General features: G+C 44.3%; 1 protein-coding gene across 7 annotated transcripts in view; it reads right to left on the bottom strand.

Moving 5' to 3' along the window:
• Positions 1-14,867, bottom strand: part of LOC143835880 (inositol 1,4,5-triphosphate receptor associated 2-like) — a 29,199-nt gene extending 14,332 nt beyond the window's left edge. Inside the window, exons 1-7 of one of the 7 annotated variants that reach the window (XM_077334272.1) lie at positions 14,662-14,867; positions 9,655-9,716; positions 8,235-8,335; positions 5,656-5,683; positions 3,187-3,327; positions 1,681-1,812; positions 451-598 (exon numbers count right to left, since the gene is read on the bottom strand). In XM_077334272.1, coding sequence (XP_077190387.1) covers positions 451-598; positions 1,681-1,812; positions 3,187-3,327; positions 5,656-5,683; positions 8,235-8,335; positions 9,655-9,681 — 577 coding nt within the window. In that variant the 5' untranslated portion in view covers positions 9,682-9,716; positions 14,662-14,867. Of the gene's footprint in view, positions 1-450; positions 599-1,680; positions 1,813-3,186; positions 3,328-5,655; positions 5,684-8,234; positions 8,336-9,654; positions 9,717-10,000; positions 10,226-13,475; positions 13,761-14,661 lie in introns of those variants that run through there. The other 6 variants (XM_077334277.1, XM_077334270.1, XM_077334274.1 and 3 more) reach the window with 6 other exon arrangements.
• Positions 14,868-15,275: the final 408 nt, after the last annotated feature.

Here is a 15,275-nt window from a genome sequence, read left to right as displayed (position 1 = left end):
CTGGGGTCGGCAAGGTACACCGACAGCTTCCCCCTGGGCCTTTTGAACATCGTTGACCTCCTTCTTCTCTGCCCCCACTTCGTTTGGGTGTGATGGATGTTGTGATGGATTTTAAGTCTTTTAATGGGAGTCTTAATGTTGTGATGGATTTTAAGTCTTTTAATGAGAGTTTTAATGGGGTTTTAAGACATTGTGAACTGCCACGAGCCGCTTAGGGAGTGGCGAGAAATAAATGTAATAATAATAATAATGATAATAATGATAATAATTATGTTGATGATGATGATGATGATGATAATAATGGAAAAAAATTAAAAAGAAAAAAGGCAACAATACCCCACCCGCCAACTGTTCTAGAAATTCCTTGCAGTCTGGTGTTTCTTACTCCCAGGGGCAACCTCTGACTGCACATCCACTGAACTTTCCACACAATGACTGGGCCTCCCTCACCCCTGATTTCTGCCAGTTGCCGATTCCGGGAGTTCTGTTGGATCAGTCTTTTCATCTCCTCCAGCTCTGTGTGCTCCCTCTGGTGGTGCCTTTTCAGGTTCTCCACATGTTGTATCATCACGTCTGTTGCCCGACTCATGCGTGCCTCCTATGGGAATAAGGGCAGAGGGGGAGGCTAGCTATCACAAGGCAACAGAGCAAAGGAGGAGGGGCATGAAAAGCCCAGAACAAGTCCAGGACAGCCTTTTTGCTCAAAGAACTGGTTTTCAAACCCCTCTCTCATTACAAAAATAAAAAAATATTTAGAACTTCTCCCTGTTGCTGAACTCTAACATACACACAACAACATTTGAGTCCAATGGCACCTTTAAGACCAACAAACAGCAATTGAATTCAAATTTCGTTGTACTACTTCAGACCAACATGGCTATCCACTTGAGTCTAACATATGCTTCATAGTTATATGAACAAATAATACTGCAGAGTTCTCCCTAGACATTATCTTAGCTGTCCTAACAACTCTCCAAGGCAAGTCAATATTATTATTCCAACAATGGAGAAGTGGGGAAGGGGTTGAGATGGTGATACAGTAGTTTGCATAAAGCCAGCTAACAGACTGGCAACAACAGTAAGATTTTAACCAGTGGAATTCTGATTCACAGTTCAGGCTTAGCTACTGTGGTGTGTCAGCTCTCGAAAAAGCAATATGTAAGATCCTTTTCAAAAGCCTCAAGGACTCAAAGCAGTTCTGTTTCTTCTATTTTCCTTGCTGAAAATAAGGCCTGGTCATGTAAACCTATCCAGAGAACAGATTATTCTTTCCTGGTGGAGAACAACTTGTATTAATTATGTAGGTTTAGTGTTCTGTGCCTGTGTATATCGACAACATAGGAGCAACAGCAACTAGAGATAATTGTCATAGGGCTGTGGGGTCCTCCTTTATCTGTAGGAACCACCCATGCAAAGTGCATTCATAGAGCATATGTTCTTGGGTGGAGCCCTGGAACTGAAACTGAACTCTGGTATTGATTAAGCCCTGTACCTTAGCCACTACACTCACTTGAGACCAAGATTTTAGAACAACAGCCGTAGTTCTCTTCAGCATTTCCTCCCATAATAACAACATTCATGCATGGCACAGATGGCTTTGAAGAACCTTGAAGAGGCGGCTTGAAGGTTGTTCCTAGTGCTACTGCCATACATGCATGAGCTTTGGGCCAGAACGCTGACCTGATGGACTGCTCCTAGTTTCTCTGCTGCAACTGCTGTCCGCTCAATTGCTCTTGCTAGGACTGTGACGCAGAGCTTCAGCTGTTCAACCAGTGCCATGCACCTGGAGTCTGGACAGACCAGGCCCAGCTTCTGCAGGGATAAATCCAAAAGCAGAAATTCTTGGGTTAATTCAACCATTGGGAAATATTAATTAGAGTGCCCATTTATTCTTCTTCATCAGACCTGAAACAAAGGCCATCCTGTTTACTTGGAATTTTTTTTCAATTCAGTCTGGCCATTGCCACTGTAGACATTCTCTGGTTTGCTTTCTCCTTCTCTGTGGGAACCCAGAGCCCCTCCTTCCCTTAGGAACACAGCTAGAGAGCTCCTGTGGATAAATGCCTTTTTCCTTTAGGGTTAGAGTCTGATATCTCCCCATATATAGTTGTTAAAATCTTTCTGTCTCCTAGCAGAAGATAGGAAAGGGAGGTTGGGGTAGAGTCAATTGCTCCCCAGTATGATCCAAGTATCAGTCATCATCAAAGCTTTGGGAGTGCTAATAGAAATCCTGGCCAAACAATGAAATGGCCAGCTTGCAGCTCAGCTGGAATCTGACACCTAGAAGGGGCACAGAGACTTAGCTAGATTGTATCTTCCTGGAGATTTCAGTAAAGGTTTATTTGACCCACAAGTGGGTAGGAAAACAGAAGAGATAAAATCTCTTGACACAGAAGGAGAAGGGTCCATTTTTGCAGATCCAGTTTGGCTGATCCTGTCTGGAGGAAGGAGCTCTCACACTTGGGCTCCATCCTCATGACCACCATTTTGACTACCAAACTCAAAAAGAATAAGCTTTTAGCAAACTGTAACTTCCAGTTAAACAGTCTGTCTTAAGGACAAGATCAGCTCGGCCTTGGAAGTGAAATGCGTGCTTGCATCTTTCTTTTGTTTCTCTTGCTCAATCCATTGCTGGGCAGAATTTTTACTTTTAATATATTCTTCATTATTTCAAATCTCGCTGTTATTTACATAGACCTCCACTGCCCAAACACCCTTTTGGAAATGGTGTCAGTAGAAGAGAGATGGTCAATAATTAGATCACATCATGACAATGCTCTGGTAGTTGGGCAAAAGCTCTCCAAATGCCAGAGTGCTGTCACACCAGCACAGCATGATGATGTCATTTCTGGAGTATGCCAAAAAAGACACAGCCACATCATCAGTGGCATCGCCTCAGCCTCCCTCCCTGGCAGCCCTGGCAGCAAGAGGCACAGGCACAAGGTAGGGCTGTAGAATGTCAACACAGGAAGGGAAGCTGGGGCTACTGGACCTATTGATGAGCAGTTGGTGAAGGGTATTGAAGAAGTGAGAAAGAAACCTTGCCCAGAGCTGTGTGAGCTGGGAGAGCAGCCTTCTGCAGGGCAAAGTCTCAGGACAATCCCTGGACACCTATAAACTCCAAAGGGCTGACTGAAGCAGTGCTATAGTGGCTCAGCAGGGCTATTCCACCACAGCATCACTGACCTGTAGTATCACCTGGCATTCTGCCAGCTCCTGTTGAATGTTCTCTTCAGCTGCGTCTCTGGCCCGTTCCTCTATCTGCACTCGTTGTCTCAGGGTGAACATGTCACAGCGGAAGGACAGAGCTAGATGGGCAAAGGCTGCCTGCGGAGGAAGGGCGCAGGTAAGACTCATGGTGGTACTAAGAAATACTGTTCAATCAACAATCACATCAAAATCTAAACATAAGCTTTTGGGGTGGAAAACTCACCAGCGACATTTCAAAGTAATTTCAAAGAACATGTTTACGAGCTGACTGGGAGAGAAAGGAGAGCATGTCAGAGTGTGCTACAGAATTCTGCTGGCTAATTTTTCTAGTTCTGTTGCTCTAACCCCAGTAGATGGTCCAGCAACTGTTTCATAAGAAAGTCAGGTGTGCATGGCAAAGAAGGGGGCTGTCCATCAAAGGAATGAGAAGTTTCTCTAGATTTCACTAGAGGGCTAGTTATTCCCCACTCTTATGAAGTAGCAGAAGAGTTGGTTTTTATACCCTTCTTTTCACTACCTGAAGGAGTCTCAGAGCGGCTTACAGTTGCCTACCATTCCTCTTCCCACAACAAACACCCTGAGAGGTAGAGGCTGAGAGAGCTCTGAAAGAATTGTGACTGACCCAAGGTCACCCAGCTGGCTACATGTAGAGGAACGGGGAATCAAACTCAGTTTTTCTGATTTGTGGCTGTCACTCTTAACCACTATATCAAGCTGGCTTTCTTATGTGAGTCTTCATGTGAGCAAGCTCAGTGCTGTTGTTAGGATCAGAAAAAGGCATGGCCAGGGACAGAATGGGGAAAACTTCTCTCATTCATCAATAGTGATGTCATGACCTCTCCCCAGTAGCTGGTTGTGACATTGTGCAACCACATGCTGAACAACTTTAAAAGTCACAACGGATTGATTTCAATGGGGTGGGTCCAACCATCCTCCAAGGGCCCTTCCTCCAGCCTAATGACCCTTCCTCCAACTTAAGCAGCTTTTCCTATAATGGAAGAGCCAGAAGGGTAAGTGGAGTATAGTTATTTTAATTAATAAATAAAACTTTTTCAGTGGAATAGTAGGATAGGAGTAGGATCCTATCTAGTTGGATCCCATGATGTGTTTTCATTAAGTCTTCCTCTGACTTCAGAGAAAGACTTAGCGGAGAAAGGTCACTGGATCTGCTTGAAGACTACCCAGCAACTAAGCAACAGCTGTATATTTTCCCACTACAAACTACCTGGAAATAGCATTTGGAGTGTGATGGGAATGGAACAGTTACACCTTCTGGAATACAGGAATTCACCATCTCGTACAAGGTAGCACAGCACTTTTGGTCAGTTTGACATTGGCCCCTTGGTATCAATATCTCTGATTAAGAATAGGGGCCATTTCGCACGGCTTCAAAATAGCACAATGGTTGCTAATTGAAAACGCTACTAATTTGGCATAACGCACGACGTCGTAGACAATCTGCAAGACTCCTGAAACCGACCCGCAAAAAGCGCTTCGTTGTAGCGCTTTTAGGGGAATCCAGAAAAGTGGATTCACCCTCCGGAAAGCGATACACTCCTGCAACCAATCTGCAACACTAGCGCTAAAGACCTGTGTGTTACCATTGTTGCGGGTTCTTCAAAGTCCCTCCTCCTGAGCCTGTCCTCCAAACTTCCGGCGAAGCGATCGCCATTTTTTTTTCTCCGAGCAAGCGGGGATAAACGCACCAGCGAGCCTCTTTCTGTTTAGAGGCTTCCCTGGCTTCAGTCCTTTACCTTTAGTCACTAAGCACAAACCACATAAAAGCCCGTTTGCTGAAATAAAGTCCCTTTATTTTTTACACATTAATTCAGCCAAAAATCGGGTCCGTGAGAGGGGGGGGGGGGTTTTTTTATCACTCGAGGCAGCGTGCCAACGATCATACAATCAAATGACAGCTCACATTAGGCAGCTGGATGGGTCTCTCCGTTGCAACGAATCTACCTAGATTCGTTGCTATGGGTCTGTTTTTTTTTTTTAAACCTTTCTTAAAGGGAAAGGGGCTGTTTGGGAGCATGCTAACGGCTGCCCATTGGCTGCTTGACGGCCAGGGGCGGGACGAGCTTGGCAATAGTGCTTCCTTTCTAGCGATTTCTGCCGAGACCGGAAGCTTGTGGGAAACGCTAAAAAACGCAACTGATTCCACTACAAAGGCAGGTATGCATAACGACGAATTCCACTATTTTAAATGGCGATTTTTCATTCCGCAAACAATTTGCAACAAAGATCCCCGTGCGAAAAGGCCCTAGATATTCCTCATCAGTAGGAACCAAAATTCAGAGGTCTCTCAACAGTAAGACTGAAATCAATTATCACAAACAGTATCCACTGGCTAGCTGAGAAACCTCAGAATATTTGGTGAAGAGTTCAAATCTATTCACAAAAGAGATCCTTAACACCCAGCCTCCAAGGGATGGGAGCACCCACCTCTGCATCCTGTTCTGTCAAAGCTGCCCTGCAAAGGAAAAGAATACAGAGGACAAGGTGAGCACAGCAAGTCATAGGGAGCAGAGAAGAGCGAGGGATTCGTGGCTTTCAACCTTGGAGTGAAGTTGTACAGAAACTGTAGGAGACAACCACTGTTGCATCCTTGGTTCTCCTGTTAGTAGATCCCCTGAACCAAGAAACCCCTTTGGGAATAGGCGGATCAGGCGGAAAGGCAACAAGATCTCATTGTCAGTATTAGTCCCAGGTATACAAATATACTGCTTTGTCAATAACATGGCAAGATTTGCGGTGGCTTTGCAACATTCTTTGAGCTTCAATTGCTAGGGTTAATATACTTTCAGCAATTTGCTTTCCTCTGGATTTCTTGCTCATGAGAAATGAATAGCAAAATAGAGTTGGGGAAAGGAAAACAACAGATCTGGAAATTACAATATTTTGGAAGGTTCCTCTGGTTCCTCGGTATGAATATGGAAGGTGTGTAGTCCTAGCTTTTCCAGAACTGAGACCTCTGCCACTGAAGTAGTCAGTGAGCCTTCAAAGGGATTTGTGTCTATACAAAGAAAGAGAAATATCAGTTCCAGAAACAGAGTTCTTACTGGAGATGATCAAGGACTTTTATTAGTGTTGCAAGATTTATCCATTTATGGCTAGAAAAAGCATGGGCAGATTGAGTCAGAAAAGCAAAGATCCAAACTCTGAACTGTGGTGTTTTACACTTTTCTCACTGCTGCCAGGAAGAGTTTAGACCTAAGATCCAAGACCAGATGGGTAAAAAGACAGTTTGCTTTCACCTTGTTTTTTTTGCAACTCAGAATAAAGATCCAGGTGTCATTTTGAAGTTATGTAAATCATCCATGCAATGTAGGTTAGCATCAAACTGACAGACAGAATGAAGGAGCCAAAATAAACTTTCCTGTCTCCATCTCAGTGTCTTTACAGTGGGTCCCAATGAAATTTGTGATTACACAACTAGCAGTAAAACATTCACAATAGGAAGTATAGAAAAAATGTGAGAAAAGAGGGCACACTGCCATTTGCAAATCCCTACCCTGCCTTTTCCACATACCTCCTTGGAAAACCTAATGATAATCTGTCCCCATAATTTATACTGCACTGGCTGATCCTGGGCACTGGTTAAATGCAGGAAGGAAGGTAGGTAGGTATAAAGGTAGGTAGGTGAGGTTTTCAGAATAATTCAGGAGGATTTTTTCATCTACTGGGCCCCTTAACAAAGCCACCTCCAGATTGCAATCTAGTTCTATGAGAATTGAATGATATAATATCCATCTACTTGATGCTGACACTGTTTCACAATTTAATCTTAGTTCAAATTTTATTTTATTGTATGTTTTTAATTAATGTCATTATATTTACATGTGGCATACTGCCCTGAGCCAGTCTGCTGGGAGATCAGTATAGAAATTATATCATCATCATCACAAATAATAATATGATTTCAATACTGCTATGTTATTAATATAATAATAATTTCCACAGAATTGCAGCAAACACACAGTCCTGACTATTTTATTCTCCACAAAAAATATAACAGGCTATTCTGATGCATTGAGCTTTGATTCATGAAAACCTAATAGCCTGGGAATTTGATTGGTCTCTAAGATGCTATTGGGCTCAAATTTTGTTCTGTTACCACAGACTAATATGGCTACACACCTGAAGCTATCCTATATTAAAGCCTATTGCTTTTCATCTTTCTATTAGTCGGGCTAAATGCTTAAGGCCACATTGGCAAAACTGGTTATTACAAATCTGTAGTAATTTTAATAAGCGTCAAGGCTGCTATGCATACTCTTCAGTTTCCAGTTTCATCTGTTCTACGACAAGAAGAAACTGTTGTTCTTGAGTTATGAAGGTTTTCTATAGGTGCTTGCCTGAAGAGAAGCAAGATTTGTCCTGAAAGGTGCAACTACATTTATCATAATGTGACTTTGGGGGGGGGGGGAGTGCAATGGCAAATTCCCATTGAATTGAAGTGTTTTAAAGGTAGCAATAAAGAAAAAAACTAGGAGGAATGGGCGAAAGCCTTGAAATATGAAAGTCACAAAATATGACATTTTTGCTTTTAATTTATCAATCAATTCACTTTATTGCATCAGCTCAAAGCCATCGCAAAGCTTATAACACATATCATTTCAGAATAGTGGATATAGCTCAAAGCATAGTTAATTTTCATTTTGGAGATGCTAAGCAAGATAGTACAGGTAACTCAAAGGAAAATAAAAAGGGAAAAAGGATGCAGGTCAGAAGAACAATTATACTATAATATCCCGGTGCTGGGAAAGGGAGAAGCACTGCACTGAGCACTCCACGTTCCATGATCAGCACTCAGAGGAAACTATCAGCTGAGGCTGTTTTGAGCTGACGAAGGAGCTTGCTGAACCCTTGGAGAAAGAGAACAAAATTTAGGGGTGGTGGAGAAGACAGAAAGCAACTGGAAGATGGAAAGAACATTCAAAGAAAACAAGATGGACAAAATTGGAAAACAAGGGAGAGGAAAGCAGGCCAATCACAGAAAGCAATGGCAAAAGCTCACTCACCAACCTTCATCGCCGTTCCCACCCTCTTCAAATTGCATGGCAAGTTCTCTGCTCCCTGTGCTCTTCCTCTTTGCTTGTTCTTGGAATCTTGCAGCACAAGGCTGCAAAAAGAGAAGAGAAGTAACATGCAATGTCAATGTAGATCATTCCCCTCAGGTAAGGATGTGAATCTTAGAACTGGAAGGAAGCGATGGCAAAAACCACAAAAACATCACTCCCACCCGCACACTGTGAGGACAGCTAATATTTTCCTTCTATGATCCTTCTATGGAGAATGTGTCAGGATAGCCATTTAAGGGTCAAGGCTTAGTTGTGTGGTGATGGTAAGTTTGGGGGAGGTTAAGAGGGTTAGCCTAGAAAACATTCTGAAAGCCTCTGGTTTGAGCCTGAAAGAAAAGGAAAATACTTCTATATACAGAGGATGATTAAAATGTGGAATTTGCTGCCAGAGGATGTAGTGATGGCCATAACAGAGACAGCTTTAAAAGGGGATTCGATAGATTCATGGATGATAGGTCTATCAGTGGCTACTAGCCATGGTGCCTAAAGGGAACTTCCATGTTTAGCGACAGCCAGCCTCCGATCTTGGTACCAGGAGGCAATATCAGGGGAAGGCCTTGGAATCCATGCCTAGTTGTTGGACCTCCAGAGGAATTGGTTGACCACAGTGTAAGACAAGATATTGCACTAGATGGACCACTGGTCTGATACAGCAAAGCTCTTCTCACATACTTATGATTGGGACCTAAGATGGAAACTTGGAGCTTCTTATTAAGAGTAATTCAATAAAGGTAAGACAGTCCTGTTCACTCTCACTTTGATAGTATACTCAAAGCTGTGCTTCCTCTCATTCACCATCCTCCTTCCAGGGTTTCCTCCTGAATTGCCCATTGTTCCAGGAGAATCAAGCACAGGATGGGGAAAGGCCTATGGGAATCTGAATTTCTAATGTGACTTGGAAGGTCAATGTAGAACATTCCTTTCTGAACTCAAAATTCAGGACCCGCATGGAGAAATAGCTATATGGAACAGGAGGCTTCTGTGGAGAGAGGGAAGGGGATAGAGGCAAATAATCCAGTTCTTCCTCTTCCATCAGCAAGCATCAGAAAGGATTGCTGTGGGGAGGAGAGAGGATGGAAGACAATAAAGATGCCATCGAGAAGGAAGGAATCCTGTTTGCAGAAGGTCCACCTCTGGGGAGGGGAGCCAGTGGATACTGACCTGTTGGATTAAGATTGGGAACCCCTGAGAACACTGGAGAGACAGGAAGCAATTGTCAGTCATGAACATCACCAGTTGTTAAGCAGTGTTAGCCAAGCATATAGGGACAGTGTTGTGGGAAAATGTGAGACAATTCTGTCTGCCCCTCCCTCCAGCACACTGTAGGATCTCTGCCCCCATCCCCAGTTTGTTCTTTTACCTGCATCCAAGGAGAATGCAAGTCCATGCTGATCTGCCTGATGCTCTATCAATGGTGGCTTTCTGAAAGGGCAAACAGGATAGGTTAAAGAAAACAGAGCTCCCCTAGAAGAGGACTTTGTTAGAGCAAGCAAATCTCTCTCTCCCTAGCCATCATCTCGCATGAGATATATCGCCTGCAATTTGTGACTCCAGGAGAGACAGCTACATACTGGCGGATGTTTCAAAGGCCCTTGGCAAAGGGGATGCAGAGGTGGCCTCCGCAGGACTTCCTTCTGCAGCATGATCCAACCAAATGTGGTGGTTTGGGATTCTTCCCCTCTGCTGAAGCATCATCTGTTCCTTACCTCTGCAGCACTACTCTGTTCTCCATACCGGTCCAGGCAGCAAGCAGCCAATGCTGCAGAATTCCTGCAGCAACCTTTCTTTCAATGGTAAGCAGAACTGAGAGAGTGCAAAGGCATTTCCAAAAAAGCTATGAGTCAGAGACTCATGGCAATGGTTACATTTATCACATTTCAGCTACTTTGACAAATGGGCCTGCAGTAGCCAGGCTGCTTCTGTTATCTTCTAATCTAACAGGCAAAACGGTGAGTTAAAGATGAAGGGAGCCATCTACCGGGAAGCTGCATGGACTGCAGGCATGGTGGCTGTGGGGACATTTTAAAGTTCTTTGTGGTTGATGGACAGAAGTGGGAATAATTTGAGGGCTATTTTCCCCAGCAAGCCCTCCCCCATCAGTCTGTTACATATATCTTCCTGATCTGGAAATATATGCACTTAGCATTGGTCTGGAAAGTAGAAGCTCTTGGATGCATTCTTACAAGGAGTCATGACAGTTTCATAGAGCTCCAGGCTTTCTTTCACCATTTTTTTTCCTATGCCGCCTCTCCTCATGGGCTCAGGGCAGCTTGCAACGCATTATAAACAATGAAAACATTGTATCAGTCAAACAAAAATGTTAATCAACTTAAAATCTCATTAGCAGCCATCTTTTATCCAATGTGGAAGGAGTGCTGTGTTGGTCTAAGTCTTTGATGGCTTCTGTGCAGGGAAGCCAGTTGGGTTGTTGATCTGTCTATGGCCTCAACTAAATCAGAGTCCAGTAGCACCTTTAGGACCAACAAAGATTTATTCAGGGCGTGAGCTTTTGAGTCCAAGCACCCTTCGTCAGTGCTTGCACTCGAAAGCTCACGCCCTGAATAAATCTTTGTTGGTCTTAAAGGTGCTACTGGACTCTGATTTTATTGTGCTACTTCAGACCAACACAGCTACCCATTTGTATCTGTCCTTATGGCCTCAACTGTAAGCCTGGTGAAACAGCTCTGTCTTATAGGCCCTGTGGATCTGTTTTAGGTCTTGCAGGGCCCTAGTTTCTTTCTGCTCTCAGGGAGAGTCATCTGCCCCTGCCTTCTGACAGAGAGTGAAGACTCCCCCCCTCCCCATTTGTCATTCTGTCAATGATCCCTCCTTCCTAACCAATGTTTTATATTTTAACTACATTTGAACTGCTCTATATGTATTTTAACTCTGCGTTTAACTTTTTTGTAAAAGTTGTTTTAATAAGGTAATGTTGGGAGAAGGATTTATTTTAATGGATTTATATTTATTTTATTATGTACTAGGGGCAAAGCTCGTTGTCTCCAAGAATACAACGGGCGCTAGAACTTGGCAGTGGGAAGAGGAAGGGGAGGAGTTGTCCAGCCTGTAAGGACATGGGGTTGAATGTTGAGGCCTACTGCACAGGGTTGTTGTGCAGATGAAAGAGGAGACAAAAAAGCCAGTTACCTTTGCAGAATAACGCTGTGCAGTGGCCTCAAACCTGCAGAGAGTTGCAAAGAAGAAAGACACATGGCTTGGCTGTGTCTAACCTCTGGGCATAGCAGTATTTTAAGTGAGAAGGGGCTTTTCTATGGCCTCCCTGTCAGGCAACTGTTTGGCAGAAGGGGAAAGTCCCCCCCCTCTCAAAAGGAAGGCCCTCACCCTCCCCTGCGTTGCTCTTGGAAAGGCCTCCTTCCCTCAGTCAGGGGCTGTCAGAGGCTCCTTCGCAGCAGGTCTGAAGGGGGGAGGGGGAGCACTCTGCAGCCTCCTGCCAGCTCTGTCGGTGCTCTTTGGCAATTTGCAGTTGGACATGACAGTTAGGAGAGCCTTGGGGTCAAAAGGGCTGGCACATCCTGTCCAAGCCTCTGTTCTCATCCCCTTTGGCAGCCCTGCTGACCTCCTCTCCCTGCGGTGGTCAGGAGCAGACTGGCAGCCAGACTGGGCTGGGTGAATGGAATTTTGGTCTGTCCTGGTGAGGGGCCAATAGGAAGGCACTTTGCGTGCCTCCCCATTGGCTGCTTGGCCCTGGATGGACACTTGGAGGGCCCAATCAGGAGCCGCTTCGCGGCTCCTGATTGGGCCCTCTGAGTTTTTATCCTGGACAGGGCCCGCCCTAACTCCTCCCCAGGTGGCCTTACTCTTTTATTTAACCGCAGGAGCGGTTAAAGTTGTTTTAAATCATTGACTTTTGAGAGGGCAGGCAGGAGGGATATAAATTTTGTAAATAAAATAGACACACAAGGTTCATGCAGTTTCCAAAGCAGCAATGATACTGGTGTAGCGAATGTGTTGTTCTACCATATCACAGTCCTCATGAACCTAGGCAGTTCATTTGGCAGCTAAAAGTTCATGATCGTCCGTGCTTCACAAACTGGGCACTCCGTGAACTATGAACCAAATCACATTTTTCCAGATTTGTGCCCATCCCTACTTGTGACTTTCCCAAGTGCCGCAAAATGAACTGATCATTTATAACGTCTAGTGGCCATACATTCTCAGAGGCCTGGCTCACTCCCAGCTTTTGAAGCCCCTCCTCATAACAAAAATCAAAGGTGAGGACCATTGATAACTAATGAGGCAGGAAAGGGAGAAAGAAGAGAGAGACAAAGAGACAAACTGTGAATCATCAAATACTAAAAATCAATGTGTCTACATTTGAACTTGAAGCCCAGGTAGAATGGCTCTCCTCCCCCAACCCCTTGCCCTAAGTCCTACCAGGGCAACTGACACAGGTGGCCAACTGTTTTCAATGAAGAAAACTAACAAATCCAAGAACAATTAAGACTAACAAATGAAACAAATTGTTGGGCCCTGCTGTGCATACAAAACTACCACCAGTTTACTGCACATTGCTTCCCCCCGGACAGCTGTCTATGTTACTGGCAAGCAAAAGCTTGCTACGGAGATCTGGCCAGCCTTGGCGCTTCACCCTGGAAGAGAAGGCGGGCTGCAACTTAGTGGAGAAAACAGCAAGGATCTTTGGGTTTCTTGACATTTGTGAAAAACTCGCTAAGCTACAGCAACAGACGGCCGTAGGGGGAAGAATGACTCAATAAACAGCAACAGAAAGGCATAACGCAAAACAAGATGTGAAGACACAAAAAAATAAACAATAAGATATCAAAACGACTGGGCTTGTGAGGCAGTTTTAGCTTGTGCTCGCAGGGAAAAAAAACGTTTGCGCTTGTTATTAACATTCCGTACTTTCAATTTGCAGCATGATTAAATTGTGCATAAAATATAAAGCACAATAGAAACAACTAACATCTAATGTTCATCCTGGCCATAAATTATGGTGATAACAAAATATCTAGCCATACAGGTTTATTTTGTGTGTTTGTGATATCCATTAAAACCTATATTTATGTCTTAAGATGACAGTCGGGGCAGGGGGGATCATTAAAAGCCCTCCAAAGGCACTCAGGCACTGAGTGACCATATAAGACCAATTAGACAGTGAAGATACTATATAACCTATATAAACACCAGAAAAATCCTTACCTCCAGGTTTCATGAAACAATTTCACATGTTTGGGTGAAGTAGTCTCCAAGGTAACTGCAAATACTTTTTAATCTTTATGAGACTCATGCTACAGTCAACTGCTGTCCAAGCAGAGGAAGCACAAACCACCATGACTGATACTACCTCATCTCTCCTTTAGGCAATTCTTCCTTTTGAAGGTCCCAGAATGGCAAACAACAGAGATTTTGCAGAAGGATACCCCCGTCCTCCCCCCCTCCCCCTGACACATGCCTAGTGGGACATTCTTTCCTTCTGAGAGCACCTGCTTACAACTGATCTCTTCCCACAGCCCACTTATGATCACTGTTAACACACAGGCATGACGGGGGCTCCCTTGCTGAAGCCCCTCCCACAGACAGTGACTAATCCTGGCCAAGGTCATAGAACTGAGCTAGAGGGAGCCAACAGGAAGGGACTGGCTGATCTTTTGCATGCAAGGGCTGCCAGCTGCATCAGGTGCTCAGATGTTAAGCTTCCCAAGCCACAAAGTAATAGTTAAGGAGAGGACAAAGGTGAATTCTGACTGTTGTTATGGTCATTGCCACATTATTTTGCCAGGTCTGCAAGACATGCAGTAGAATGAAGTGAAAGAGAACTGGTATAGTTCTGAGGTGGTAGATTGTACTGTACCAACAAAGGCCGCACAGAAATCTTCCTGCAAAGCAAAAATCCTTCAGAGCAAGGAGTGGACTGGCCTGGTGCCTTTCTCCTCTGATGTGCTAGTTCTCTACTTGCAGGAAGTTCTTCCTGTGCAGCACCATCTGCCACCTATGACTTGAAGAAGTATACTCCATGCTGCCACTTTAGGGGTCAACTGTCTCATTGTACTGCAAGTGCAGTCCAGGCCTTCTTTCCTTTTAGTAGCAGATATTTTGTGCCCAGCCAAACATGTTCAGCATATTGTATATCAAAGTCAATCCATACTGGTCTGATTGCCCTATAGATTACATTCAGGTCTGGTTGCCTTGGTCATACCTCCTAGAGAAACTCTAGTGCAAAAGCTAGCATCAAACGGAAGGATTCAGGGAGGGCAACAACTGATTAGAAAGACAAAGATACAAGCAACCTCTCCCTAAATAGCAAAGCACTGACTGTGCTCTCTTATCCTTTCCTTCTTTGTGCTTCACCTTCTTCCTTTGTGCAAACAGAAAGAGAATAACTGACCTTGATTGGAGTTTGATCAGTGCCCAGGGCCGGTGTGCAAAGGTCTGAGCATGGGCAGAGGGGGAAATTGCTTCCAGAGGGGTCTCCTCTTCAGTGCTGATGAAGGTGGCTGGAGAGTCCATATGCAACAAAGGCAGTTTGTGCACTACCCCTGAATTTCCCATTCATAAAGACCAATCAGCAGCGCTGCTCCTGCTGGCTCCCTTTGAAGCAATCTTCCCCCTAGCAAGCTTGCAGAATATGGAACGCATTTTTGCTGCTGTTGGAGAAGCCCCTTGTTTATGAGCCAGACGCCTGCTATCTTGTAAACATCGAGAGCTTGTCATGGTTTCAGCTCTTTATAACCGTATGCTAGCGAAGCTTAAAACCTGACAGGAAGACTTTCTGAATGCCGTCATCTCAGCTTGGAAAGAGAGTAACGTTTTGCAATCAGGAGGGGAAGAGTGCATTTTGCAAAAGTTGAGAAGCCAGCCCAACAGGGAGACCCAGACAGACAGTGTACCATTGCCTCCAGAAAACAGATTGTTTTGGAAGACCAAGATAGCTATATTATATCTGTCTCCACAGTGTCAGTGATCAGGATTAATCTGAATGATAGGAAAGCCTCACCAATA

The sequence above is a fragment of the Paroedura picta genome, chromosome 4 (assembly GCF_049243985.1).
Source record: "Paroedura picta isolate Pp20150507F chromosome 4, Ppicta_v3.0, whole genome shotgun sequence".
Taxonomy (NCBI): domain Eukaryota; kingdom Metazoa; phylum Chordata; class Lepidosauria; order Squamata; family Gekkonidae; genus Paroedura; species Paroedura picta.
This window is presented reverse-complemented; position numbering and strand designations above follow the sequence as displayed.